At 56.6% G+C, this 27,957-nt stretch overlaps 2 protein-coding genes across 14 annotated transcripts in view; one reads left to right on the top strand and one right to left on the bottom strand.

Annotated features, from left to right (window-relative positions):
* The window catches only part of LOC114108697 (kynurenine--oxoglutarate transaminase 1), a 41,324-nt gene extending 39,957 nt beyond the window's left edge, over nucleotides 1–1,367 (bottom strand). For all 5 annotated transcript variants that reach the window (XM_060411715.1, XM_060411707.1, XM_060411718.1 and 2 more), the window contains exon 1: nucleotides 1,229–1,367. The gene's annotated coding sequence lies outside the window, so the exon portion shown is untranslated. The remainder of the gene's footprint in view (nucleotides 1–1,228) is intronic.
* Nucleotides 72–27,821, top strand: LRRC8A (leucine rich repeat containing 8 VRAC subunit A). Of its 9 annotated transcripts, none has more exons than XM_042245553.2 (8): nucleotides 72–182; nucleotides 3,407–3,513; nucleotides 4,626–4,767; nucleotides 5,044–5,122; nucleotides 5,887–6,114; nucleotides 6,477–18,444; nucleotides 18,847–21,011; nucleotides 25,903–27,821. In XM_042245553.2, the coding sequence occupies exons 7-8, from the start codon at nucleotides 18,855–18,857 to the stop codon at nucleotides 26,176–26,178; spliced, it is 2,433 nt and encodes an 810-aa protein (XP_042101487.1). In that variant the 5' UTR covers nucleotides 72–182; nucleotides 3,407–3,513; nucleotides 4,626–4,767; nucleotides 5,044–5,122; nucleotides 5,887–6,114; nucleotides 6,477–18,444; nucleotides 18,847–18,854; the 3' UTR covers nucleotides 26,179–27,821. The 9 variants fall into 9 exon arrangements, with proteins under 9 accessions (XP_042101487.1, XP_042101486.1, XP_042101488.1 ...); XM_042245552.2 differs by having other exon boundaries at nucleotides 5,031–5,122; XM_042245554.2 differs by lacking the exon at nucleotides 6,477–18,444 and having other exon boundaries at nucleotides 5,031–5,122.
* Nucleotides 27,822–27,957: the final 136 nt, after the last annotated feature.

Below are 27,957 nucleotides of genomic sequence, written 5' to 3'. Positions count from 1 at the left end.
TGGCTACGCCCCGGGCGCCGCGTTCGCGCCCGGCGGTGACGTCACTTCCGGGGCGGAGGAGGCTGAGTGGTGCAGTGAGGGACAAACAAAAGGAGGCGCCGGAGGGGCGCAGTGGCCGGCAGCGGGACAGAGCGGCAGGGGCTCGGGGCTGCCGGCTGGGCGGCCGGGCGCGGCGGGCCCAGGTGAGCGGGTGGGGAGGGGAAGGGGGCGCGAGCTGTCATTTCTTGAAATCAACTCCTGGACGTCCTCGGACAGCTGCCCGGCCCCAGGCGCCTTGGGCAGCTGGGACTCTGCCCGCCGGGGCTGGCTTACTGGGGGCCTCCCGCGTCAGCTCGGTTCTGCCTGCCTCCGGGTTCCCCACGCCCTGGGTCACAGGGGTCCCCCCCAGCCTCTCCCCGGCGCCGCGGCGCGCGAGCCCCCTCCCAGGCACCCTAGTGCCTCCCTGCGCTCTACATACCGGGAGTTTCCGCCTCGGCTCCCCCAGGTCCCCTTGTCATCTCCTGGGTTCCCCTAGATCCCCACCCCTCCACACACACACACTCCCCCACTTACTGGAGGTTCCACCTCTGGGCCCTCTCCTTGGGACCTTTTTTTCCCCCCTTTTTCAAAGGTTCTCCTGGGCTCCTGGCCCGTTCCTCTTCCCTTGGAACCCTCCCTCCTTTGGATCGGGCGGGAACTGTGCCCTGACTTGGGTGGGGGGAGGGCAGATTCCCTGGCGAGGCTCTTGGGGGCCTGTCTGGGCTGGGGTTCCTGGGAAGCCCAGTCCAGAGGTCTGAGGTTCTGAACCCTTCCGGTGTCTTGTGCATCTAGATGGGCCTGAGAGCCAAGTCTAATGAGGTGCGGGCCAGAGACCTCGCAAAGTTGGCTGCCCAGCTGAAGCAGCATAGCCATGGGTTCTTGAGGCTCCCTGATGATTCTGCTTTCCCCTGGTCTGGACTGGAGTGAAACCGGGATTGGGCTGATTCTCTGCCGGTGCCAGTGCTGCCTTTTTTGGGAAGGAAGAGAGATGGTTGGGGGTGTTTCTGGCAGCAACCTCCTCCTGATGAGGACTTGGCTGGAAGGGTGGGGCCGTCTCTTCCCTAAGGGCTCTTTCCCTGCCTTACCCCCCTGAAGCCTTTCTGGGATGAGGTGTGAGGGAAAGGGAATTTGGGCCTAAATTGTAGAGGAAGGATTTGGTGGAGATTAAAAGCTCCCAAGGGCCTCTCCTACCTTTTCCATTAGGAATTACCTTATTCCCCTGACGAACTGTGTATCCTGCCAGCTGCGTAGACAGACGGGCAGACAGACAGACAGGCAGACAGACAGACTGGAGGCAGGAGGAGGAGGTCTGATGTTGGTGGCTCTTCTTGTGGAGGGGATGGGGGAGTGAGAGTTTGTTCAGAGGGACTGGGCAGCGCCTTTGTGAAGGTCAAGTTTGGCTCTGGGCGGGGAGGGGGAGGCAAGGACAGATGACTTGTGCTGGAGGACTGGCTTTTGGAGAGGTGCTGAGGCATGAATGACTGGCCCCTGCCACCCTGTATTCCCAGTTTTAGAGATTCTTTGGGGTTACCTCCCATGCCCACTGGGCCTTCCAGGGGCTGTGGAGCACACAGCAAGGGCCTGAGGAACGTTTGTGACTTCCCCCTGTAACTCACCCAGATCCTGCATCTCTTGGGCATGCCCACTAGGAACCTGTTTCTTCTGCAGACTTCAAGTGGTCCTTCTGGACAGTGGGCGCTTGTGAGGATTGTCCCAGTGGGTCAGAACTCAGGGGGCTGGCTTGGCCTGGACCTCGCTTGTAGAGTTGAAGTGATCAGCCTGTTCTCCTTACTCTCCTGAGAGTGGAGATGATTCTGGGTTTTCACACGCTGATGGTGTAAGACCTCATGGGGAGTCAGGTGGGTTAGATGTGGGGCTCTAGAGCCCAGCACACCTCCTCTCCCTGCCTTGACTCATTCATTCATTCATTCATTCATTCAACCATCCTTTGGTAAATGCCTGGCCTGGGCCAGGAATGGTGCTAGGAGAACACGGTCCCTGGCTAGTAGTCTGGGAGGAGAGGCAGACAGGAAAACGTTGACACAGTGGCCAGCATAATGCTAGCAATGTCTCAGAGGCAGCCCAGAGGAAAGAGGCATTAGCTGTGGCTGAGTGTGCAGGGGAGTGGTCTGTATGTATTTCCTGGAAGAGGAAGGGTAAGGAGAATCAGTGCCAGTGAGTCCTGTGGCCTGAGTTCTGGGCCGGCCTCTGCCATGGGCAAGTGACTGGCTTTCCCAGCCTCGGTGTAAATCCCTCTCCTTGCCAAATCGGACGGGGTTGAGGGTAGAGCCTGGCTTCCGTGCCTTCATGGACCCAGGTGCTTCTCTGCCCAGCCGCCATCACTCTGCGTGGGGCTCTCTAAGAGGCTGGAAACCGTCTCTTGCTTCTTTCCTCTCAGCAGAGCCTGGGATTGAGCAGCTGTGAGAAACGTTCTATGGCATAAGCAGCTGAAAGGCGCCACGATCCCTTTGTCTGTGTAACCATCTGCCCCCCCACCACCACCACCACCCCTTTCCCCTTCCTACTCCTTGTTGTTTCCCCCTTCACTAATGGCTGGGCCACACTCCCAGCACCTGGCTGGTTTAAAGGCTCCCCCTACCTGGCAGAGGATGAGACGGTTGGAGGGCATCACTGACTCAATGGACATGAGTCTAAATGGACTCTGGGAGATATAGCAAAGGGCAGGGAAGCCCCATGTGCTGCAGTCCACAGGGGTCGCGAAGAGTCGGACACGACTGAGCAACTGAACGGCAGCAACAGCCCTATAGTGGTCTGACCACACTTCTCTCCCCACCCTCCTGACCTGTGAGCAGTTCTGAGCAGAGTGCCTGGCATGGAGTAGATGCTCACTAAATGCTCCTCGACTGTGGACGATGGTTGGATTTTGTTTTCGAGTTGAGCTGAGGGCGTGTCTCTGCCTGGATCCGGCTCACCCCTCTGTAGCTCACCTCTCGCCACTTTCCGCCTCCAGCCCTGGATCCAGCCAGGCTGAACCGCTCAGCGTGCTCTAGAAGTCATGTTGTCTTCCCTCCAGGCAAACATGTGCTGTCCCTTCTGCCTGGAATGCTCTCTTTCCAACTCCCACTCTTTCCCAGGAAGTCAGCTTAGGCAACACCCTCTCCTGGGAGCCTTCCCTGACCTGACTCTTCTGGGTCTAGTGCTTCTTCCCTGTTCTCAGAGGGCCCAGGTTCCCCCAGCAGAGCCCCAGGTACTCAAGAGCCAGTGATAACTTTTGCCTTGGCATCTCCCCAGTAGACTGTCTGATTCTCTGGCGTCACCCTGGTCCAGACCGGGCAGTGAGCACGGGCTCTGAACCTGTCAGCAGCCCAGCAGGTAACGCTGATTCCCACACACCTCCCTGCTCACGGTAGCTCTTGCTTCCTCGTAGGCAGGCGGCTTCCATGGAGCGAAAGGAATGCCAGGACCCTGCCCAGACAGACGTGGGCCAGCCTCAGCACCATCAGCTAGCTCACAGATAGCAGAGCCGTCCTCAGGGTAAGGACTGGGCCCCCTCCCTCCAGGCCACCCTCGGCCCCCAGGCAGGGGGCAGAGGGCAGTGTCCCTGTCCCCACAGCCCTTTGCTCTTCTTGCTGTAAGGCCAGGGCTTCTAGGACAGGGGTGCAGAAGACAAAACTCTTCTTCCTTCTCCCAACTCAGGGGTCAGCTGCGTAGCATTGGGGCTTCCCAGGTGGCGCTAGTGGTAAAGAACCTGCCTGCCAGTGCAAGAGATGTGGGTTTGATCCCTGGGTTAGGAAGATCCCCTGGAGGAGAGCATGGCAACCCACTCCAGTATTCTTGCCTGGAGAACCCCACGAACAGAGGTGTCTGGCAGGCTACTGCCCACGGAGTTGCAAAGAGTTGGACATGACTGAAGCGACTTAGCACATATATGCACGCCATACCCAGCAGGTGTGAACCTGCATTGCGAACCCCTGGCTTTTGTCAGTCTTGGGTGGTGGTTCATGCTGTCTTGTGACCATGTTTCCCAAGGTATGTTCCGTGGGACACCAGTTTCTCTGGGCACAGTGGTCAGGTGACTCCAGGAACAGTAACTTGTCATGGTCCGGGCTGCAGGACCTCTCAGAGCCTTGACGGGTGTCTCAGAGCTGACTGAGAGCATGAGTCTCTGAGAGGGAGCCAGCAAGCTGTTTTTCCCCCACACTGTCACGTGGACATCTTTGAAGATGGGGGGGGGGTGGTGTCTTGGCCTCTGCTTTGGAGAACAGTTCCCAAAGGCAGGAGTGTCCACCGGTTAGAACCCAGACGCTGTGGTCAGACCTGGGTGTGAGTCCCAGCTGCCAGATGCTCGATAGGTGACTGTGGGCCAGTCACTGTGCCTCTTGGAGCCTCAGTTTCCTCATCTGTGAAAAGAGGGTGATATTAGCTCCTTGCCTCCCTTGAGAGTATCTTGAAGATTAAATATGTCGATACAGGGAAGGTGGCTCAGGGTGTCCTCAAACATGTTCTCTAAGCATAGTGGGTGTGGGTATAAGCTGCTTAATAATTTGTAAAACAAACCCAATCAATGATTTCTTTGGTCATTTGTGGAAGCTCAGACAGTGGCCTTGATCCACCCTCACCCACCTCCCCACCCCTGCTGTTTATAGACATGGAAACCGGGGCTCAGAGGAAGGAAGCAACTCATCGGGTCGGAAGGCAGGGATGTGGGGCTGGAGCCAGGTCCTGGAATCCCAGACTGGGGTCCTTTATTCTCCATGCCTTCACCTCCCACCGTGGCTTTTTGTTAAGGTAGGCCTTGCCCTCCCCAGCCTGGATTTTAGAAGAAATGGTATCGCCAGTGTTTTTTGTTTGTTTGCTTTGCTTTGCTTTGCTTTTGTAATTACCAGCAAAGTGGCACGCCCTCATGTGTTTTTTTGTTTGTTTTGTTTTGATTTTAATGCCTTGTGGAAAGCTCAAGTCTCCTGTGGTCCCCGTCTCCAGAGATCTGAGAGGGGAGGGCTGGATTTGCCCACATGCATTGTTAGCATTTGCCTTTTTTCCCTAAACTCAAGTCCATCCTGTTAGAGCTGCTGGTTTGCTGCTTGCTCCTGTCTCATTGCACAGTCCTCCCTGGACCTCTTTCCTGATGAGGGTCGAGCTGTGGGTGAGTCCCGCCAGAAGGCCCCTACCCACTCCTGTTCCTCCCACCCACAGCGCTCCCTTGCCTCCCCATCCCGGGGTTTCTGAGCTGTTTGTCGGGACATTTACAGCAGCAGAGGGCGGTGGGAAGTGCCTGGTGTGTGATTCTGTTGACTGTCTTGTTTACTGGGACAAGGTCAGCAAACCCCGGGCCTGCCCCGTAGGAGTTTCCTGTTGGTTTTGAAGAACTCTGCCAGCACCCCCTGCCCCAGTAGCAGAGGCCTGAGCTCAGTTCTCTGGCCAGCGACTGGCAGGAAGCAGCACATCCTACTTATCTGAGATCAGAACTCCTCCTCCTTGCCGGGGAGGAATGGCCTGGGCCAGCCCGAGAGGTTTTGGCCTTTGGCCTCCAGGTCTGGGCCCTCTTCTGTCTGCCTGAGGCAGGGCCACGGTGTGGCGCTGGCCTGAGCCTGGCCCTGACTCGGTTCACCAGGCCGTCCTGGTGGATGGTTTGGTCTCGGTCCCCCGAGCACTCCTCTTAGGTTTTAGCCTTGAGAGTGGACAGGCGAAGCGAAGGTGGGGCGCTGCCCTGGGGCCAGGATCTCAGGATACCCTGCTGGGGTGTACATACCTCTGGCTAGATTTTTTTTTTTCAGGCAGAAGGGACCCCTGGGTAGCTTGATGGGCAGAACCACCCTGAGAGTCAGGTCTGTGCAGAGATGCGTCCCTCCGCTGGCGGAGCTCAGCTTTCCATCCAGACCGTCTGCCTCTCCCGTTTCTTCTTCCCAGTCTTTCCTGGAGTCTTTTTCCTTCTGGCGCGGGCCTCTTTGGGCCACCTCTGGTGGGGGCCCTGGACCTGGCCTCTCGGTGGACGACACTCTGCTCACCTTCCTTCCAGCAGCAGAGCCTTCATGTCCATGGTGGCTGTGGTCCGAGCCCAGGTGGCGGGCTGGTCACCATGAAGTTTGCCATCTGACACACCACAGTCTCCTGGTTGAGGGCGCATTACTTTCCCAGGTGAGGAGACCAGGGCTGGAGGTATGAAGGTTCTTGCTGGAAGTTGTACAGTTCAGGTGGTAGAGCCAGGACGTGGACCTGGGTCTGTGTGTCTGGACAGCTGTGCTTTTTTTTTCTGATCGGTACCTGTTTTTTTGGTTTTTTGTTTTTCTTTTCCTTTCCATTTTTTTTTTATTTGGCTGCACCAGGTCTTAGTTACAGTATGTGAGGTCTTTAGTTGCAGCATGTAAGATCTAGTTCCCTGACCAGGGATCGAACCCTGGTGCCCTGCTCTGGGAGCGCAGAGTCTTAGCTACTGGACCACCAGGGCAGTCCCAGCCTGTGCTCTTTCTAGCCCACCTCTCGTTTGTCTTTTTCTCTAGGTTCTCAGGCTTGCGGGTACTTCAGAGTTGTTTGGGAGCTTGTTCAAAATGCTGATTCCTCTGGACCCATCACCACAGGCCTACAGCGACTGAGTAGGGGGTGGGCCCAAGAATCTGCATTTTGAAGAAGCTCCCCAGGCCGTCATGGGGCTGAGGACCTGCCGACCATGCCGGTGAACACTGACCAGGGCTTCTCCACTGGCCCTGGTCTCAACCTCCATCTGCCACCAGGCGCCCTTGGCATGGAATCAGGGCTGGGCTCCCTTGGGCCCCGGATCTTAGTGACTTCCTAGCATGTGTAGGGTGGGAAGGCTGAGGTTTCTAGAATGACTTTTCCTCCCAGCCACAAACATCTCCCTGTTCTCTTCCCCGATGTGTTTCTATTGCATTTCACACCTCATAGGAAGTTCTATGTTTAACCGTCTCTTGAGGACTTAAAACCTCCAAATTAAATGGACACTGAGATACAGCCTCAAGTCTGGAGCCATGTTCCACCAGAGAAGCAGCTGTAAAATTCCACGGCTCTCACATGCCACCTGGGCACCCCAGAGGCACCTCCACCAACCTCATACCCCTGGCAGAGTCGGCCTGTGGACGGACATGCCAACTGGGTAGGGCCACGCAGAAGTCCTGCCGTCACATCTCCTGGCTGGATACCTGGGGGCAGCCCTTTCCAGTCTGGAGAGCTGGGCAACAGGCAGCTTACCCTTGGCCAGGCCCCCCTCACTTGCAGTCCCCTGGGACCTCGGCAGATGCGTCTGTGGCCTCTCTTTGGGGCTTCTGCCCACTTTTCGTACCCTGTCTGGGAAGGCGGTGCTGGTGTTCAAAGCAGATCAAGACCTGTCTTCAAGGCCCTTCTGCCCCGCATGGAGCCAGACCCAGAGCTGGGCTCCCTCCCAGAGTTTCCTTAAAACTGTACCTAAGAGACCAGAGATATCTGAGGATGGCCTTCTGGAGTTCCCTGCAGAGACCTCGATTCCAGGTACCCCTCTGGAAACAGGGATCTTTTCCCAGGAAGCATCTGCAGGGTTCTGGGTGCCCAGGTAGGCCCAGGAGACCTGCTGGCCTTTGAGACAGGCAGGCATGCAAGGGAAAGGCAAACCAGACGGGTGGCGGTCTTTCCCGCCATCTCCTAGCTGTGTGGCCTCAGGCAGGCCAGTTAACCTCCCTGGGCCTGACTTCACACCCCTAAAGGGACTGATGAAACCTCCCGTAAAAAAAAAAAAAAGACAGCTAACATTACAGAGTCTTTCTATGAGGCAGGCTCTGAGCCAAAAGCTTTCTATGGACCGCCGCCTTAGTCCTCACCGCCGCCCTGACCAGGAATACTATTTCCTAGATGAGGAAACCAGGGACCTGGGAGGGAAGTGACTCCCAGGGCCATGCGCCGGTGAGGCAGGGAGCTGTACCAGGTTCCTGGAGGTTTGGAGCTGAGGCCCTGGACGCGCCAGGCCCGGTGCTGACGCGCAGGCCACGTCAGTGACCCAGAGCCCATGGCAGTAACACACCCGCCTGGTGGGGTAAGGGGGCCGGCCTGAGCCTTGGATCCAGCCTGCGGCCTCTGTGTGCTTGGCTCGGGGAACCAAGGTGGGTGTCCTTCACCGGTCACCTTTCCCCCGGGAGGCCGCTGCACCCTTGCAAGAGCACTTGAGGACCAACCTGTTTGGGAGTCCCGGCCCACATGGAGAGCAGTTTGGAACTGAAACTTGTTCCCTCCCTGCTCCAGACTGCCTCCCTTCTTCTTTCCCCGAAAGTGAGGGTGTGCCCTTCGACGCAGGGTGCATGGAGCCAGGCAGCACCCCCAGCCCACAGCTGCTGACTCACCCCGGTGGGTGTGGGGGCCTCAAGGGCAGCGCCGGCTCTGGGGCGGGTGGGGGCTGGGTGTCCCAGATGATGGGTGGGCCCTCTCCTCCCCCCCCCCCCCCCCCGCCATTCACCCCCACCTCTGGCCCCTGCTCTGGGAGCAGAGGAGGCCCCAGGGTACTGACCGAGGAGCAGATTCACAGGCCCAGAGTGCACCCAGGGCAGGGCCAGTGACCCAGTGTCTTCCTCGGATCTCTTGGGAAAGGCCCTTCCCCCTTCCCTGGGAGAGCCTTGGGGGGCCAGCCTCCCCAAGCGTGGTACAAGGAGGGGCAAGGGGGGCCAGCCTAGGCCTCCCCTCCCTCCCGCCTGGGAAGTATTCCCAGCCTCTCAATTTGGGTTTTAACAAAGGGCTCTCTGTGCCCTGTTTACCCACAGCCTGGCCGGCCTGCCACGGCTCAGGTGTAAAAGCCAAGCGCTGCGGGCCGGCGTGGGGGTGGTCGGAGCCTGCCTGCTTGGCCACCCTCTGGACGGAGGGGCGGCATGTCGTTTCTTCGACTTCCTTCCCCATCTGCGAGAGGCCCTGTGAGGACATCAACAACGTGGAGCGGGCTTGACCCCTCAGGGTGGTTCTGCGGGTGGCTCGCCAGCTCTCTGTCCGGTCCTGGAGTCCTGATCCGGGGCTGCAGGAGTACAAGGCCCTAGAGTGTGGCGTCTGAGTCCTGGGAGGTCCTGGGGGCTCGGGGATGCCTGGTCTGTGCTTGGAGGGGCTTGTGCTTGGGGCTCAGCCCTCTCTCGGGTATCTGTTCCCCAGTGAATTCTGGGAGGGCTCTCTGCAAAGGCAGGTGGATTAGGTCAGCACAGTGCGCCTCCCTGTGTGCTAGCCTTGGGTTGTGCCATAGACGTGCACTGTGCTCTTTTTAATTCTCGCACTAAGCCTCTGAGATTGGTACTATAACATTCCCATTTTATAGTCGAGGAAACTGAGGCTCAGAGAAGAGCACTCATTGGCCCCGGGCTCTGAGCCCACCCACGCTGAGGCCTGGCCTCCCTGCGCCCCACGTGCGCGTGTTAGGGCACACCTGGGTAGGGCAGGCAGGAGCGGGCGAACCTTTTTCATACTCGACAGATAGCAGGTACTAGTTCTTGTAAACTCTTTTACACTCTTCAGAAAGCACACAATGAGGAAGGTCTTTTGTTTCTTTTCCCAGTTATTTTTTTCTACTCACAAAAGAACCAGATTTGAGTACCAAACATGGAAATCATAAAGTATTTGTCCATTTTGTAACATTTTATATCACTTTATAATACATGATACATCATGTATCTTAAAGATTGGTCAGCATTTTTTTTTTTGACTGTGGCTGGTGGCTCGTGGGATATCAGTTCCCCAACCAGTTATTGAACTCAGGTCACCACAGTGAAAGCTTGGAATCCTAACCACTAGGCCACCAGGGAACACACAGCATCTTTTATTATTACTTAATATCTCTTGGACATCTTTTGGGTCACTGTATACAGATATGAGGTAGGTAGCATTGTTTTTGTTTTAAAGTTGCAAAAAACAAGTCTTGGGCTAAATAATTTGCCTGGTGTGTTGTCCTTTAGTTGCTAAGTTGTATCCAACTCTTTTGCGACCCTATGGACTGGAGCCCGCCAGGCTCCTCTGTCCATGGGATTTCCCAGGCAGGAATACTGGGGTGGGCTGCCATGTCCCTTCTCCAGGGGCTCTTCCCCACCTGGAGATGGAACCGGCGTCTCCTGTATTGGCAGGCAGATTCTTTACCACTGACACTCCGGAGATTCACTGATTCGCCTGGAGTCATGAATTGTTTCATGCTACAGCTGGATTTGAACCTGCGTCTCCCCAACTCCAGAGCTGTTGCTCTTCACACTCCCTGGGATCTGTCTGCCACCACGGGGAGAAGAGGAGCCCTCTGGGTTGCCTCAGGAACCCGGTCTCACTTCTCTCCACCTGCGGGTGCTGCCCAGTGGAAAGGGTCTGGCTGCTTCCTGCTCACTTTCTGCGTCTCCCTGGCGGGGGGAGGACCAGGCGGGGGTGATGCTGCGTTGCGCAGTATCGTCAGAGGCCACAGGTGCTGCTGCGCCGGCCAGGAGCAGGCCAGGTAGAAAGAGTGGAGTCTGCTGCCCTGGCGATGGCCTAGTAGCTGCTGCCTCCTTCTGAGCCCCGCAGGTGCAAAGGCCTGAGAGTAGACCAGTCCGGAGGTGGAGAAACAGATGGTTATTGTGGTGAAGTCTGTATGAGACAGTTTAAGCACCTGCAAAAGTTATGAAACTAGAACAGATATCTTTGTACCCAGGACTTAGCTTTGCCAAATCTTAATGTTTTGTAATTGCCTCAGCTACACACACACACACACACACACACACACAGAGATGCACACACATACACATAGAGATACACACACACACTCTCCCTCTCTCTCTCTCAAATCATTTCAGATGCAGTTGACGCCTCTTCCCCCAATCCCATTTTCTTCCCTCTTTAGATGAAATCACCAGCTTGATTTTGGCGCTCTCCTTGCACTTGGTAAAGAATCTGCCTGCAATGCAGGACCTTCAGGTTTGATTCCTGGGTCAGGAAGATCCTCTGGAGGAGGAAATGGCAACTCACTCCAGGATTCTTGCCTGGGAAATCCCACGGGCAGAGGAGCCTTAGAGGGCTACAGTCCATGGGGTCGCAAAGAGTTGGGCATGACTTAGTGACTAAACAGCAACATGCGTGTTTCTAATACCTGTGCCGCAACTGGGTATATACACTGCAGAAACCCTTAGGTAATGTGTGTATTCTATAGCTTGTTTTGAGGTTCAGCGTTGTTTTGGACATTGTTTTGGGAAAGAAATGACAACCCACTCCAGGATTCTTGCCTGGAAAATCCCATGCACGGAGACTGGTGAGCTGCAGTCCATGGGGTCACCGAGAGTTGGCCTCCACTAAGCACTTCACTTTCACTTTTTTTTCATGTTGGTACATGTTGGTACTTTCATTGCTTCAGCATTTCACTGTATTCTCAGAGTAATTCATCCTTTCTCCTGTTGTTGGATATCTGGGTTTTTGACTTTTTGCTATCAGGAACAACTCTGGAGTGATCATTTTTGTCTGTGGCTTCACACATACATGTAAAGCAACCCTCAGAGCCTTAGGAGCCAAATTGCTGGGTCAGAGGATACATGCATGCATTCTATCTTCTCATCTAAGAATTCAACATTTTTGGCCAATCGCAGGGGAATGAAATGGTTGGTGATTGTCTTAATTTGCATTCCCTGATTAACAACAAGATTAAGAATTATTTCATACATGAATTTCCATTGTGTTTTTTTTTTTCCTGTGAATTGTCTATTCATGGTTTGCCATTTTTTTCTTCCCTATTGGTTTGTCTTTTCTGTGTATCTGGAGGAATTCTGGCTTTGTTCTGGGTGTTAATCCTTTGGCAGGTAAACCCACTGCAAGTGTCTCCTCCAGGTCTGTGGGTGCATTTCACTTACTAGGTCCTTTGATGTGCGTCCATTTTAACTGTAATGTGGTCCATAGATGAGCCTCTTCCCGTAAGGATTTGTACTCATTTGGGATAAGAGATCTTTCCCCATCCTAAAGACATTAAGGTGGTCTGTTAGATTTTTCTTTAAACATTTGCAAGTTTTGCCTTAGGTCTTGAATTTATTGGAATTTATTTTCCTGCAAGTTGATAGATGGGGCTGTGCTTTTCTTCTGTGGGTAACTAGGCCAGCTCCATTTATGGACGCCTGTTCTTTTCTCCCCAGCCTGCAAAATCGACACTGTCACTGTCTACGTTTCCAGAAATTTCGGGGTCTCTTAGGCTTGCTTGGGCCTTCCCTGGTGGCTCGGAGGGTAAAGCATCTGCTTGCAATCCCGGAAACCCAGGTTCGATCCCTGGGTCAGGAAGATCCCCTGGAGAAGGAAATGGCAACCCACTCCAGTATTCTTGCCTGGAAAATTCCATGGACAGAGAAGCCTGGTAGGCTACAATCCATGGGGTCGCAAAGAGTCGGACACGACTGAGCGACTTCACTCACTAACTTAGGCTTGCTCTTCTGGTCCCAAGGTCCGTCCGTCCATCCCCACGTCAACGCCGAATTGGTCAGATTCTGAGGCTTTATAGTAGGTCTCCTCCCACGTTATTCTTCCCAGGTGTCGTACCTGTTCTTGATCGTCGGGAATCTTGATTTTTAAAAATCTTTTTTTCTTAATTCCCTGAGTAACGTATTCTTATAACAGGAAACAGAGGTAAGTTTGGGGTTAAAAAAAGGTTATAAACGTCAGTCTAATGTCACTGTCAGTATTTTTTAAACATACGTCTAAGTTATTGCGGAAGGCCTGTCCCTCTATCACGGTCTCGTTACCTCCTTTTTGCACTGAAGATATTTTGTCATGTCGTCAGGTCATCAAGTGTTTTGCTGTGACATGTTTTCATTGTTTTATAGTATTCCATCATCAGATCATTAAGTGGGTATTTAACTGATCACCCAGTAACAGGCATCTGGACGGTTTCCAGTTCTCCTGGGGTATAAATAACACCACGGTGAATGTCCCTGTAACTAAACTTTTGTCCTAGAATCTTGCCCTGACTTTTGCCCACCTCCTTCCTGTCACCTCCCCCTCCCAGCTCAGCCCAGTTCAGCAAACCTTTACTCCGCTTTCTGTGTTCCAGACTCTGCATGGGGGCTGGGATGAGTCTGGAGGGGTCCCTGCCTTGCAGGGCTCCCAGCCTACCTTGCTGACCTCACTATGGGTAATCTCTTGCCCATGAGCTTTCACGTGGTGCAGCTGGGGTGAATCCCAGGTCGCTGACTCCAGGAGGGCATAGTCAGTAGCTTTAAGTGATTGATGCCTCTGTTCTGGAAGAAGGGTTAGAGCAGAGGACAGCAGGACACACGGCCTTTTTGTGTTTCTCAGCCGCTTGGATTTCAGCCCTTTAATCTTTGTCTTCTATTCAGGATCCTCTCCAAATTCTCCACCTCTTGGGGCCGAGACCTGACCCAGCCAGACTCCCCATCACCCCCCGCCCCCAGATTGCCCTCTGAGAACCACAAAAGAACACCTGAACTCTCCAGCTGAGGGCTCAGTTTTTCTTTCTTTTCGTCTAGGCTCTATTTATTTTAAATTCTATGGTACTTTTCAATCACAAAGGTAATGCCTGCTGGTAAAAACATTACAGTTTCCTTTCATCCTGCCTCCTGTTCCCACTCTTAACAGGGAGCCATTCCCCAAGTGGGTCAGAGTTTATCAACATGGCAATGTATTTATTTATTGTTCTGAATCTCGCTTTATTTTCAAAATGGCGTTACACACAGAGCTCCTTTATTCTGCTGAAAAGGCCCTGTTGCATTCTGGTGGCCTCTTGAAGGGATCAGGATCTGCTCACCGCCTGCCTCTTGTGTGCCCGGCCTCGTCTAACTGTGTCCCCATGCGAGGTGTCAGGGCCAGCGTCGCGGGCGCTTTTCCTTCTGTTTTCTTCCATCATGCTCCGGGTCTGTGCTCTTTTCATCCACCCATCAGCTGTCTGCTGAAGTCAGGATTGTCGTCGGGGGCCAGGTCTGTGCCCCTCTCAGCCTCATTCCACAGATGGGGGGACCAAGGCTCAGAGGGATGAAGTCCCCTGCCCAGCGTCACTCCACTGCTGAGTGGCAAAGCCTACCTGGCCCTCCCTCTAAGTCCCCATCACCGTACTCCTTGCTCTCCACCTGCCTGAGGTCCCCCCGCCACAGGTTGTCTGGGAAACCTGACTCACTCCTGTGACTCCCTGATAGTCCGGAGAGTTTGGCAGGGCATCTGTTACTATGGGCATTTTATCACAGAGAGACGAAGTCTGGGCTGCTGGAGGCGCCTCCCCCTCCCTGCTGGCTTTAGGCAGGGGTGGCCAGGACAGTGAGTGAGTGTCTGGGTGATGCCAGTGGGGAGGGAGGTGTTGGAGTGAGCCGAAGCCTGGATCACACGCCCCATGATCCTTGACTGCCTTATGCAAAACGTGGGCACACCCATGGCAGATTCTGTATTCCTCTCCTGATGGGGAAACAGGCCCCAGAGAGTAGCTCTTGCACACCTCTGCTGGGGGCAGTCCTGGCTGCAGAGGCCTCAGTGCAGGAAGGGGATGAACGCACTGCCTGCAGGAAACTTTCTGAAAAGGACGTTTTCTGTAACTGGGAGAAAAGGTCCCCACTCCCTTGAATCTGCCCCCTTCACCTTATAGTGCTTTCCTGACCATCCCCAGGTAGGCCTGGGGTGGCTGTGGGGTGGGAGCTGCTCCCTGGAAATGCTGCTTGTTGGGGCTCCACCCCAGATCTGGGTTGAAGGTGACAGGCAGTGTGACGCTGGGCACATGACCTCTCTCCCCGAGTCTCAGTTTCCCTATCTGTAAAATGGGCATGTGGAATATTAGTCAGCCTGGAAAAGGAAGGAAATTGCTTCCTTTTCCTGGCACCTGCTACTCAGATGGTAAAGAATCTGCCTGTAATGCGAGAGACCCAGTTTCGATCCCTGGGTCAGGAAGATCCCCTGGAGGAGGGCATGGCAACCCACTCCAGTATTCTTGCCTGGAGAAACCCCATAGACAGAGGAGCCCGGCAGGCTACAGCCCATGGGGTGGCAAGGAGTCGGACCAGACAGCGACTTCCACTTTTACAACATGGAGGCACCTGGAGGACATTATGTTAGGTGGACGAAACCAGTCCCCAAGGGACAAATAGCGCATGATCTGCTTCTGTGAGGTCCCTGGAGTAGTCAGATTCATGCTGCCAGAAAGAATGGCAGTGCTCGGGCTGGGGTGGGGAGGGGGAGTCAGTGCTCTCGGTGGAGACAGTTTCAGTTTTACAAGACGAGAAGAGTTCTGGAGATGGGTGGTCCGTGATGGCCTCGCAGCAGAACGAAATACCTTACGTGTATTTTACAGCAGTGTGCACTCCTGGGCTCCGAGGGCTCTGGGCTGGGCCCTCATTCTCAGAACAGGGAGTGGCTCCAGCTGTGGGTGTCTCCTCACCTTGAGTCACCAGCTCCTGGGCAGGTCCCTGCGCTGGCCCTCCCTGCCTGAGGGGCCTCTGCTCCTTCCCCTGGGGAGGGCTGGGCAGGAACCGGGAGGGAGGGGCGCCCACAATTGCCTTAGCTTCCTCCCTGGCCCCCACCCCCACTCTGCCAGGCCAGCCCACCACCCCCAGGCCACGCCCTTCCCCCACCCCATTTCTTCCCTTTGCCTTCTCAGGCATGCTCTTGATACCTTTATTTAGCGCCTGCTGTGTGCGGCAGACCCTTGCCCTCCAGCAGCATCTGGGTGGAGGTTGAGGATGGATGACAACCAGCCCAGGCTGCCTGCTGCCCTCTCTGCCCAAAGTGCTTTAGAAGCTTGGGATTCCCTGGGCCTTTCCCAAAGCCCTGCAAGAAGCCTGCCCTGACCACCCGGCCGTCTCTTCTTGGGTACCCATCCAGGGCAAGGCGCCGCATCCCTGGCCCCCTGGGGACGAAAGCCTGGGCTTTGGCACCTGTGCCTTCTTTCCAGATTTCCCCCAAAACGCCATCAGAGAGGGGCGGGGACTTGTCCAGAATCCCACAGTGAGTTAGTGGCAGAAGCCAAAACGTGGTACAGCTAGAAAGCAACCCCCTACCTCGCCAGGTCCCTGCCAATGAGGCCAGGCCTGCCCTTGTCAGCTGTGTGGCGTGGGCTCCTGGCCTGACCCCTCTCAACCCCTGTGTCTTCTCCCAGGGCTGAGGAGGTGCCAGGAGCCCCCAGGACCATCACAGGACTATCCCCTCCACGAAGCCCTTCTCAGCAGGGAGGTGTAGCCATGGTTTACAGAGAGTTCAGAACGAAAGTGTTGAGGGGGCCAGGAGGAGCCAGACACACTGGGTGGACGGGATGGTCTCCCCCTTGGAGCCTCCAGGTCCCTCACCTGTGATGGAGAGTGGACCTCCCACATCCGACCCAAAACAACGTAAGCAGAGCCCAGGACAGCAGGGCCTGGTCCTCTTGGTGCGAGAGGCAGGCTGTTCTCCATTGCGTGACACACCCACTCCCCTGAAGCAGCAAGGCTGCAACCACATCCTGCCTGGTCACAGACTGCCCCCACCCCCAGTGCCTGGCAGCCTGCCTCGGCGGTCCCAGCCCCGGACTTTCCAGGGGCAGGCTCTCGCACGCCCTCGGGCCCTTGGTCCTGTCCCCTCCTCCCTTCCGGTCGCCAGTCTTTGGGCGCCTGCCTGGATGTGGACTTGGGGAGCCAGGAAGGGAGGGAGGAGTTGTCGGGGTGTCATTCAGCTGTGGGGGGGGGCCGGCTGCGTGATTCAGCATCCCCTGGATGCCCGCTCGCCTAGGAGTGTGGGTGGCGCGAGGAGCCAGTTGGTCATTAGAGGGCCTTCCTGCGGGGTGGGCACTTACCAGGAGGGCCGACCCCCTGGGCTGGAGCCGCCAGCCCAGGGCGGGTAGTGGTGTCTGCTGGCCCCACGGTGACCTGAGCTCTGGGAATCCTGGCAGGAGGGGGTCAGGAAGCAGGACTCCTGGGCTCCACCTCTTGGCACTGCCCTGTGTGGGGCCTTGAGCAGTGGGGGGACAGCAAGCCTGAGCCCTGGGGAGGACTCGCGTGGGGAGGCTTCAGTTTGGTCTCGGCTCTGCCCCGATTGTAGAGTGACATTGGGCAGGTGATGCCGGTGAGCCTCTCAGTTGTCCCCATCTGTGAAATAGGGCCAAAGATAGGGCCCTGCATCTGGATGTCAGAGCGACTCCCCGAGGTGGACCCCATGGTGAGGGCTTAGCCTGGTGCCTGGCACGTGTCCGTCTGTTGAGCACCCCGCTTCCCTCAAGGGCTCTAGGTTTGCCTCCCTCCTGTCCTTACCCATGCATGCCCACGATGATATGAGCATCTGGCGTTTGCAGGGAGGCCCTGTCCTCCGAAGTGTTTGTCACTATTAATACTATCAGTAATCAAAATAAGGTCCCCAGTCTCATAACCTGGGACCTTTGTGCCTCTCGCCACAGACCCATTTGTCAAAACACAGGTATTTAAATCTTGGTTTAAAAATCTAGACTCTCTAAAAAAAACAAAAAATAAAAATAAAAATCTAGACTCGATTAGAAAATGGTAAAATGTAAAAATCACATTTTTTTTTTGCAGGGAATGTTCTTTTTTAAAATTTTTTATTTATTTGGCTGCACCGGGTATTAGTTGTGGACTGTGGGATCTATTTCCCTAACCAGGGATTGAACCCGGGCCCCCTGTGTTGGGAGTACAGAGTCTTAGCCACTGGACCCTCAGGGAAGTCCCCAAAATCATAATTTTATTTGCGAAAGGACTGGAAGGTTATCACTCAGTGAAAAGTTAACAGGGGTGGGTGACTCTGGGTGGTGTTCTTACAGGGTGTTTTTTTTTCTGTCCATAATGCTTTATACATTTTCCTGATTGTTCTCCAGTGAACACCTAGTCCCTTTCTTGTCTGTTACAGCCTCATGGCCCTAGCAGCATTGTACGAGTGACGTGTCCTGGCAGGGTGCTCCCTGCCGGCCCAGGGATTCAGGGTTTCTTCGCGGGTTCATTTTGTTGCACACCTTCCCCCTGGCTGCGCTTCCTGAATGTGGCCTCGAAGTCAAGCGTTAAAAAAAAAACAGACTCCCAGGCTCTACCCAGGACCTGCGGAGTGGGACTCTGCTGGGGGAGAATCTGCTGCTGTTCTAAATTTCTTTACAAACACACGTGGATGCGCACAGCCGGAAACAATCTGACGTAAATGCCCTCAGCGTGTGACCCTGTCATCCTGCTTTCTAGTCCTGCTGCCCAGCCCCTCCTCCAGGCACCCGTCATTACAGCCTGCTGTGTGTTTGTCTTTCCTGCCGCTCTCCCCACACACCCAGAATCCTGTGTGGCAGTATTTACACGCACACACACGTGGAATGTTTTAAGCTTCCTTATTTGTTCTGTAGAAGCTAGTTCATAGTCCACCCCCTCTTCTACACTTGGCTTTTCTCACACTTTGAATAAATCTCTTCAAGAACTTTGAATTAATCTCCTGGTGGTCCAGCGATTAGGACTCTGACCTCTACTGCAGACGGCCTGGGTTCAGTCCCTGGTGGGGAGATTAAGATCCCGCAAGCTGCACGGCCACTCTTAAGATCACTGGTGTGGCTTCATGGCTCCTGGTTCTGAAGGAACTGTAAGTTTTCAGCTGGCCCCCCTGTGATTGGTCTTATCATTAACAGGATGGGGTCTAGACAGGACTTCTGGACTGTTCCTGCTGGAAGGCGGGGGTCCCTATGAGGTTCTTTAGTGATCTGTCAGCATGGCCCGGACTTCATGCCTCAGCCTTCCTATCTGTGGAATGGGGAGGCTGCCCACCTTCCCTGCGGTGGTTTCCCTCCAGCCACCCAGTGACCATCTGGTTTCTGGACCAAGACCACTCCGTGGGCTGCCCTGTGAGTGTTGCCCAGCTAGTGTGACTCACAGCTAGCCTCGAGGTGGAATTTTGGACAATGGATCCATAGTCTCCTGCCCCTGCCCCCCGGGTCTCAGAAAGCCCAGCTACCCCCCAGTAACCCCCTCCCGTGGTCCCTTTCAGGTTGAACCATGATTCCGGTGACAGAGCTCCGCTACTTTGCGGACACGCAGCCAGCGTACCGGATCCTGAAGCCGTGGTGGGACGTGTTCACCGACTACATCTCCATCGTCATGCTGATGATTGCTGTCTTCGGGGGCACGCTACAGGTCACCCAAGACAAGATGATCTGCCTGCCCTGTAAGTGGGTTACCAAGGACTCCTGCAATGACTCGTTCCGGGGCTGGGCGGCCCCCGGCCCAGAGCCCTCCTACCCCAACTCCACCATTGGGCCGACCCCCGACCCCGGCCCCACCGGCATCAAGTACGACCTGGACCGGCACCAGTACAACTACGTGGACGCTGTGTGCTATGAGAACCGCCTGCACTGGTTCGCCAAGTACTTCCCCTACCTGGTGCTTCTGCACACGCTCATCTTCCTGGCCTGCAGCAACTTCTGGTTCAAGTTCCCGCGCACCAGCTCCAAGCTGGAGCACTTCGTGTCCATCCTGCTCAAGTGCTTCGACTCGCCCTGGACCACGCGGGCCCTGTCGGAGACGGTGGTGGAGGAGAGCGACCCCAAGCCGGCCTTCAGCAAGATGAACGGCTCCATGGACAAGAAGTCGTCGACGGTCAGCGAGGATGTGGAGGCCACTGTGCCCATGCTGCAGCGGACCAAGTCTCGGATCGAGCAGGGCATCGTGGACCGCTCAGAGACGGGCGTGCTGGACAAGAAGGAGGGCGAGCAGGCCAAGGCGCTGTTCGAGAAGGTGAAGAAGTTCCGGACCCACGTGGAGGAGGGGGACATCGTGTACCGCCTGTACATGCGGCAGACCATCATCAAGGTGATCAAGTTCATCCTCATCATCTGCTACACCGTCTACTACGTGCACAACATCAAGTTCGACGTGGACTGCACGGTGGACATCGAGAGCCTGACGGGCTACCGCACGTACCGGTGCGCCCACCCGCTGGCCACGCTCTTCAAGATCCTGGCGTCCTTCTACATCAGCCTGGTCATCTTCTACGGCCTCATCTGCATGTACACACTCTGGTGGATGCTGCGGCGCTCCCTGAAGAAGTACTCGTTCGAGTCCATCCGCGAGGAGAGCAGCTACAGCGACATCCCCGACGTCAAGAACGACTTTGCCTTCATGCTGCACCTCATCGACCAGTACGACCCGCTCTACTCAAAGCGCTTCGCCGTCTTCCTGTCGGAGGTGAGTGAGAACAAGCTGCGGCAGCTGAACCTCAACAACGAGTGGACGCTGGACAAGCTGCGCCAGCGGCTCACCAAGAACGCGCAGGACAAGCTGGAGCTGCACCTGTTCATGCTCAGTGGCATCCCCGACACTGTGTTCGACCTGGTGGAGCTGGAGGTGCTGAAGCTGGAGCTGATCCCCGACGTGACCATCCCGCCCAGCATTGCACAGCTCACAGGCCTCAAGGAGCTGTGGCTGTACCACACGGCCGCCAAGATCGAGGCGCCCGCCCTGGCCTTCCTGCGAGAGAACCTGCGGGCGCTGCACATCAAGTTCACGGACATCAAGGAGATCCCACTGTGGATTTACAGCCTGAAGACGCTGGAGGAGCTGCACCTGACGGGCAACCTGAGTGCCGAGAACAACCGCTTCATCGTCATCGACGGGCTCCGCGAGCTCAAGCGGCTCAAGGTGCTGCGGCTGAAGAGCAATCTGAGCAAGCTGCCGCAGGTGGTCACGGACGTGGGAGTGCACCTGCAGAAGCTGTCCATCAACAACGAGGGCACGAAGCTCATCGTGCTCAACAGCCTCAAGAAGATGGCCAACCTGACGGAGCTGGAGCTCATCCGCTGCGACCTGGAGCGCATCCCCCACTCCATCTTCAGCCTCCACAACCTGCAGGAGATCGACCTCAAGGACAACAACCTCAAGACCATCGAGGAGATCATCAGCTTCCAGCACCTGCACCGCCTCACCTGCCTTAAGCTGTGGTACAACCACATCGCCTACATCCCCATCCAGATCGGCAACCTCACCAACCTCGAGCGCCTCTACCTGAACCGCAACAAGATCGAGAAGATCCCCACTCAGCTCTTCTACTGCCGCAAGCTGCGCTACCTGGACCTCAGCCACAACAACCTGACCTTCCTCCCTGCTGACATCGGCCTCCTGCAGAGCCTCCAGAACCTGGCCGTCACGGCCAACCGGGTGAGTGGCCCGTGGCAGGGCAGGGCTGTGTGTCTCTGGACAGTCTGGCACCCCTGCGTCTGGGGTCTGCAGCTGTGGTTCCCAGAAGCACCTAGGGGAGGAGCTGGATGAAAATCCAGATTCCCAGGTGGCTTCTCCCCACCCCCCCAGCCCCCCAGCCCAGACCCGCTGAATCAGGATCCGTGGACTGGGGAGCCTGTCTCGACTGCAGGATGTGGCCAAGTTCTGCTAGGAGGGATGGTGTGCCGGTTCCCAGGGTGGCTTTGGGCAGGTTCCTTGGAGACGGGGATGTCCACAGGCAGGAGTCTTCTCTGTCAGGGCTCGGTGGTGGGAGGCAGGACTCAGCCTAGGGCTTGTGGTATCTTCCTCAGCTTGTCCTGGACCAGACTTGGAGCCCAGGATGGGCCCACCCAGGACAGAAACTGTGGGTGCCTGGTGCACCTCCCAGAGCCACTCACACCCTCTACCCTCTCTGCCTGTCGAGGGTGGCGAAAGGCAGAGTTGGGCTCCGCTGGGGCTGGCTTGTCACCACCTGTCTTTCTGGAGAGGAAATTGTGCAAACTGTCGTGGGCCTGCAGAGCTGAAGGCCACACCCTGGCGGTGATCTAGACCTTTTTCGGTTCCTCCACACCCACCCTTTGCCTGTCCGGGGAAGCACCCCCCCACCCCCACCCAAGGGCCCCTCTGTGAAAGCAGGCGGGGAGAGGTTTGAGGGCAGATGGTCCTGTGGCTTTGTGGCCTGGCCTCTGCCACAGCTGCTGGGGTGCCTTCCCTTTGCCCTGCCCACTCCTGCTGGGGACCTGATGCTGGAAGGAAGTCTTCCTAGTTCCTACTCTGGGTGGAAACCCTCTCGAAGGGAGGCAGGTGGTTTCAGGGAGGACAGCAGGGGCTTGCTTCAGCAGTTGGGAGGCAGCAGCCCCTGAAATGCCCCCATTCCAGGGAGGGACACGCCCTGTCCAGCATCACTCACGCAGGAGGGTCAGGCACCCCAGACCTCTGACCGCTGGAACCCCTCCGCTCTTCCCCAAGTGTCTCTCCCTGGGAACCAGAGATTGTGACAAAGCGTTCCTTTCCCCCCATGTTACACGCATGTGCACGTATGAGAGCATACAGGGGTGACGGTCAGATCCCAGGCTGCTTCACTCTAGAGATCTGCCCCCGGGGCCCAGGACAGGCCCACCGCCCACCAGTCAGGAAAGTTTGACTCCTGGGAGCAGCCCCATTTGGGGAGGAGGGGACAACCACAACCCTTTCTTCAGCATGTGGAGGGGGACCAGGCGGCTCCCCGCCAGATACCCAGTGGAGGAGGGTGTGGCTGGCCCCCAGCCGGGCACCCCGTCCTGCCCATCCTCCCCGCCCCCCAGCTCTTTGCTCCAGGAGCAGCTGTCAGGGTCATGCGTTGACTGAGGTCACCCTTTAGGAAGCGGTGGTGGCACAAGGCACGCAGTCCCTGAGGAAGGAGACCCTCTGGCCCCCAGTTCAGCACAGTGCTTCATCACGTCCTGTCCCCACCCCCTGGAATCCCAGAGGCCTTTGTAGGGAAAGAAAGTTCCTTCCAGCCAGACTTGGTCGGGCTCCTCCTCCTTCCCAGCGGGAGCCCTCCCCGCCTTCCTGCCTCCCTCTGGGCCTGGCGGTTCCTTGGTTCCTCGTGAGTCACCCCCCCCACACCCCCGGGCTACTGCCTGTGAAGTGGACAGGATGGGTGAGTGTGGGTCGACTCAGGCCCTCACCTCGGATTTTCTCGGGTTTCAAGTCATGCTGCCGAATACCTTGTTAAGGGTCATATTCCTTCCGTGGTTATTCGAATATTCATTCATTGATTTGGCAAGTGTTCTCTGTGCACTCCTAGTGGGGAGCGAGGAGCCGGGGGGTCCCCAAGAACCAACAAGGCCCCCTGGTCCATCCTGACCTCACTGCTTGCAAAGACAAACGGGTAACTCGAAGGTAGCACCCTGGACTGTGCCGGGGGCTGGGCTCAGCCCGGGGCAGGCAGGTCTCCTGGAGGAGGGGACATCTCACCTGGCCCTGAGGGATGAGGAGGAGTCAACCATGCGAAGAGGAGAGGGAACTTCTAGCAGGTTCTGTCCACAGGGAACTGAAAGCTGGGGGTGGACCGGTGAGCTGAGCCTCTGGAATTTGGACTCCCCCCACCACCGAAGCCAGGGCTGAAGGCATCTTGTTTTTCCCACTTGGTTGCAGATTACCTGTCTCATGTCCCTTCCTTCCCTCTGCTATCTGACAACCTGGATCTTGACTCTTCTGTCCAGTGCCTGACTTGGGGGAAACTGTCCACCAAATTCCCCCTGACTGACTGAGGGAGGAAGGGTCTGCCTTGGAATGCAGAGAACTGGCTCTCCCTGGAGCTCCAGGGAGGCGGGGGCGGGGCAGGACAGAGGTCCAGAGCTATAGAAACCTGCGTGCAGGGTCTTCCCTGCGGCCCAGTGGTTAAGGCTTTGCCTTCCAATGCAGAGGGTACAGGTTCCATCCCTCGTTGGAGAGCTAAGGTCCCACATGCCCTAGAGCCAAAAGAATGCAAACTTTAAAAAGAAACAATATTGTAATGAACTCAGTAAAGACTTTACAAGCTGTCCACATCAAAAATAATTCTTTAAAAACAAACCTGCTTGCAGCTGTCAGGAGGGGGTGCGGCCTGTTCTCACTTGGCTGCCTGGGTGGCTGGAGGGTCCTTGAGGCAGGACGAAGCACCGGTTTTCAGAGAGAGAGGGTAGGTTCTGTGTTGGGATGTCCAGGGGACCAGGTTAAGTCAGCCTGAACCTGAAGCTCAGGGAGTCATCCCCCAGGCTCCTGGGTGAACATCGGTCCTTCCTGAGTCAGGGAGGGGTGGGGGGTGGGCTAGAGGGTGGGGGCTGGGGAGTGTGGCTGGAGCCTTTGGGAGGGGCAGTGGAGAGCAGGGCCAGGCAGGTGGGTGCACAGCCCGTGCAGGAATCGGGTGATGACAGAACATGGGCAGGTCCAGTGGATGAGGAGTGGCCGCGGGTGGTTCTGGCCGGGTAGTTTCCAGGGTGGGCAGGGGTAGAAGCCGGCTCCTGGCAGGCCAAGAGAGACAGCGTCTTTCTAGGCGGTTTGTCGGGAAGGTCGCAGAGGCTTCTGGGAGGGCTGTCTTGTTTTTTCCAAGTACCAGGTGGACTTGAGGGATAGCCAGTGTTGATGGGGGAGCCGTCAAGGTCCCTGAGGAGGTGGGCGAGGGCGGGATTGAGGTGATGGGATTCGACTTCGTGCCTTCAGTGCACGAGCACACCTCAGGAGGAAGGACAGGAGCGGCCAGGGCGGGGGACTGAGGCATCAGAGCCACCTTCCCCTCCCTCTGTGGGGCCTGCAGAGAGCTGGCCGCAGAGCGGGGGTGCCCCAGGGAGGGCGTGTGTCGGGGGAGAGCCCCGATGTGAACCCCAGTTCTGCCGCCCGCTGGTCCAGTCCTTCCCATTCCCCGGCCACTGTCTGTGTCACCGGAGGAGGCCAGTTTTGGGTGCAGTGGGGTCTCTGGGAGGCTCTGGTCCTGCCGGAACCCACTTCTCATCTGTCCTCTGGCCTTCCTGGAGTCCCTGCCTACCTGGAAGTCATGCCTGCCCGATTCCTGACCATTGGGCACAGCAGTGGCAGGTTTGTAGGCCAGGTCAGGAGTCTCCTTTAAAACATCCACAGTCCCCTCTTGGCATGGCCTCTGCCTGGCCTCAGCATCCTCAGCAGGAACATGCGGATGGTGACAGAGCAAGCTGCCCGTCACCCTTCTGTAGGCTCGGGGCCCATCCCCTGGCTCCTGCTCTGCTGGAGGTCTCCCTCCTGTCCGCCATATCTGAAGGAGCTGGTAGAGAACGGGCTGAGGAAGTGCTCATGTCTGTAGCTGATTGCTCACAGGAGGGCAGGGAGGAAGCCATCCTTTATGGGGCTCTTCCCGTGTGTCCCCACCTAGCTGCACCCTTTGCTCCTTGCTCCACCAACAGAGTGGACAGTTAGAGCACGGACTCTTGAGCCAGATTCATGTCTTGGCTCCACCGCTTTCCAGCTGTGAACCTCTCAGCAGGCTGGATCCTTCAGGGCCTCAGTTTTCTCATCTGTAACGTGGAACAAGTGTTTCCAAAGTACTTGCAGGTAGATCTGAGAGTTCAACTATTAATACCATCAGTGCTCAGAGTGAACCTGTCCTGTAGTAAGCGACAAGTGGGTGTTGCCTCTTATTCAAACTTTGCAGAATCAAGAGAGGGCCCTGAATGGCCAAGACAGGGCTCCCTGCACCCACCCTCAGCCTGTGACTTGACAGATAAGGAAACTAAGGCCCAGGAAGGGAAGTGACACAGCTGGGATGCTGACCCTGTTGGTGAGCTCTTCCTAGTTCTCAGCCGAGGTTATAGAGTTTTCTCAGCAGGCTGCTGTGCTTTCATAAATTGTTCTTAAACCCAGCAGGACCCCCAGCCTGGCTCCTGGTGAGCCCTGGGTGGTAGAGGAGGGGATGGAGCTGGTAGCAGCTGACTCCTGTGATTTGCTTTGGAAGGGGTGGGGGGTGCCAGGTGCTGGGAGACAGCAGGGAGCATGGCACACCCAGCCCTGCCCTCTCAGAGTCCCTGGGTCTGCCAGTGACAGGAGATCAAGCAGTTTTACCACACGGAGGGATCAGTGCTGTTGGGGGAACATGGTCGCCTTAGGTTACCAGGAGGTCAAGGAAGGCTTTCTGGAGGAAGTGACAGCAAAGCCAAGACATGCAGAACACGGGGGAGTTAGCCAGACTCGGGCCCAGCTTGTGCTGGTCCCTGAGGTCCGGGGTAGCTGAAATGGGCATCAGAGAAGGTGCCAATGCCTGGGGGAGGGAAGCCGGGGGCCCCGAGGCCCAGGTCCCAGTTGCGTCTGCTTCACTGTGCCCTTTTCTCCTTACCTCTAGATCGAGGCACTGCCCCCTGAGCTCTTCCAGTGCCGGAAGCTGCGGGCCCTGCACCTGGGCAACAACGTGCTACAGTCGCTGCCCTCGCGGGTGGGCGAGCTGACCAGCCTGACCCAGATCGAGCTACGTGGCAACCGGCTGGAGTGCCTGCCTGTGGAGCTGGGCGAGTGCCCACTGCTCAAGCGCAGTGGCCTGGTGGTGGAGGAGGACCTGTTCAACACCCTGCCCCCTGAGGTGAAGGAGCGGCTCTGGAGGGCCGACAAGGAGCAGGCCTGAGCATCCATGGGTGTGGAGCACGTGTGGCCCGGAGTGGGCGGCCTGCTGCTGGACCTCCATGCAGGCCTCGGGCCCAGGAACCCAGGAGCCCCGGACGGACCACCAGCCCAGCCTGTCAGCGGGGGCGCTGGAGCCGGGCCGGGTGACAGGACCGCACCTGAGGGGCTGGCCCCTTTTCTCCTCGAGACTCGTGCCCCCCAGGGCGGGCGCCTGAGGGGAAGATCAGAGACCTACAGTCCGTCTCCCAGCGAGCACAGTATTTGGACAATCAGGGCCTGCTCCCTGGAGGCCATCGCTGCCCCAGAGGCTGAGCCGACGCCAGAGGTCCAGGGACACCTTCTTAGTTCTTGGTATTTATTTTCTCCACCTCCCGCCCCCTCACTCCAGATAACTTATACATTCCCAAGAAAGGTCAGCTCAGATGTGGGGGGTCTTAGAGGAAGCGTAGCCGTATTTCCGTTTTCCTTTTCTTGGTGGTCCCGCCAGCATTTAGCGCCCACCCAGACGTGAGCAGAGCGGTCCAGGGTGAACCATCTGTGAGACAGTCACCTTGGAGGTGCCAGGCTGGGCTCTGGGAGCACAGCCTGTGGGAAAGCAGGCCGCCAGGCAGAGAAGCCAGGCCCGGGGTTTGCTGCCACAGTTGAGATTTTTTTTTTTTTTAGGGAGAAAGAAATTTTTTGAAAATTGATGGTTTGGGTATCAAAAAGAAAAAAAAAACTTAAAAAAAAGGACACTAAAGGCCAGTGAGTTGGAGTCTCGGGGCAGGACAAGCGTCTTCCCTGAGCAGAGCAGCAGGGCACTGAATTAGCTTCCTTCCCCCGGGGTGCAGGCTGCAGGCTGCCTCCGGTCCGCGGTGACCTCAGTCCAGGAGTCTGTTTGTTCCTCTCCCCTCCTAGAGCGGGGATTATTTTGTTTTGTTTTTTTGGTGTCTTGTTTTCTTTCTCCTCCGTGTATCTTGGCAGGCTCTCGTTTCTGTGGCTGTTGGCCAAAGGGAATGTTCCGGAGCTGCCAAGAGGGAGGGGACTCGGGTCGGCTAATCCCCAGATGAACGGTGCTCCGCCCCCGCCCCCCTCCCCGCTGTGCCCCCCCCCACCCCCCCACCGGCCTGCCTCCTCACCCTGACTTTGTTGCAGTGTTAAGGAGTCCAGAGGAGCCACCTCACCTGGACTCTGCGCTCCCACCTCATGTGTCATGAGTTAGCCCTGTGCCACCACTAGCCTGAGCTGCTGACATCAGCGCTGTCCCCACCTGGTGACGTGCCACCCGGTCCTTCAGCACGGGACGCCTGGAGGCGGGGTCGCCACTGGGCTAGACGGGCTCTCCAGGTTCTGGATACGGTTTCTGTCCCAGGCGCCCCGCCCACGCAGCACCTGGTGGCGGGAAAGCCGGCTCACTTTTTTGAGATCAGTCTCCAGGGTCCCCGCCACCTTCGATCGATCACTTGGACACTAAGGCACGTTCTAGCGTCTCTCGTCTTCACGATTATGTCCATTTGTCCATTTGTGTTTTCCGCGCCGTGTCATCAGATGTAATCCTCAGAAATAACGCACACTAGCCTCTGACAACCATGAAGCAATCCGTTACACGTGGGTCTGAACTTGTGGACTCGGTTCAAATAGCAAATAAACCTATAACAGAAAGTGGCCTTTGAAGGTCTTCATGTCCCTCGGGTCTCTGAGGTCCACTCGGCCCCATGGTCTCTGGGAAGATAAGGCACTCTGCTTCCCTACCTGCCCCATGAAGCCAGAAGCCCCTCAGAGGCAGCTACCAGCAGACACT

Source organism: Ovis aries, chromosome 3 (assembly GCF_016772045.2).
Source record: "Ovis aries strain OAR_USU_Benz2616 breed Rambouillet chromosome 3, ARS-UI_Ramb_v3.0, whole genome shotgun sequence".
Classification (NCBI taxonomy): domain Eukaryota; kingdom Metazoa; phylum Chordata; class Mammalia; order Artiodactyla; family Bovidae; genus Ovis; species Ovis aries.
The sequence above is the reverse complement of the archived record's forward strand: the minus strand, read 5'-3'. Positions and strand labels throughout refer to the sequence as shown.

Coding starts and splice junctions, on each gene's coding strand:
- LRRC8A (XM_012161700.4), top strand. CDS start 18,855: ATGATTCCGGTGACAGAGCTCCGCTACTTTGCGGACACGCAGCCAGCG. Junction 21,012..25,902: donor TGGCCGTCACGGCCAACCGG/GTGAGTGGCCCG, acceptor CCTTACCTCTAG/ATCGAGGCACTGCCCCCTGA.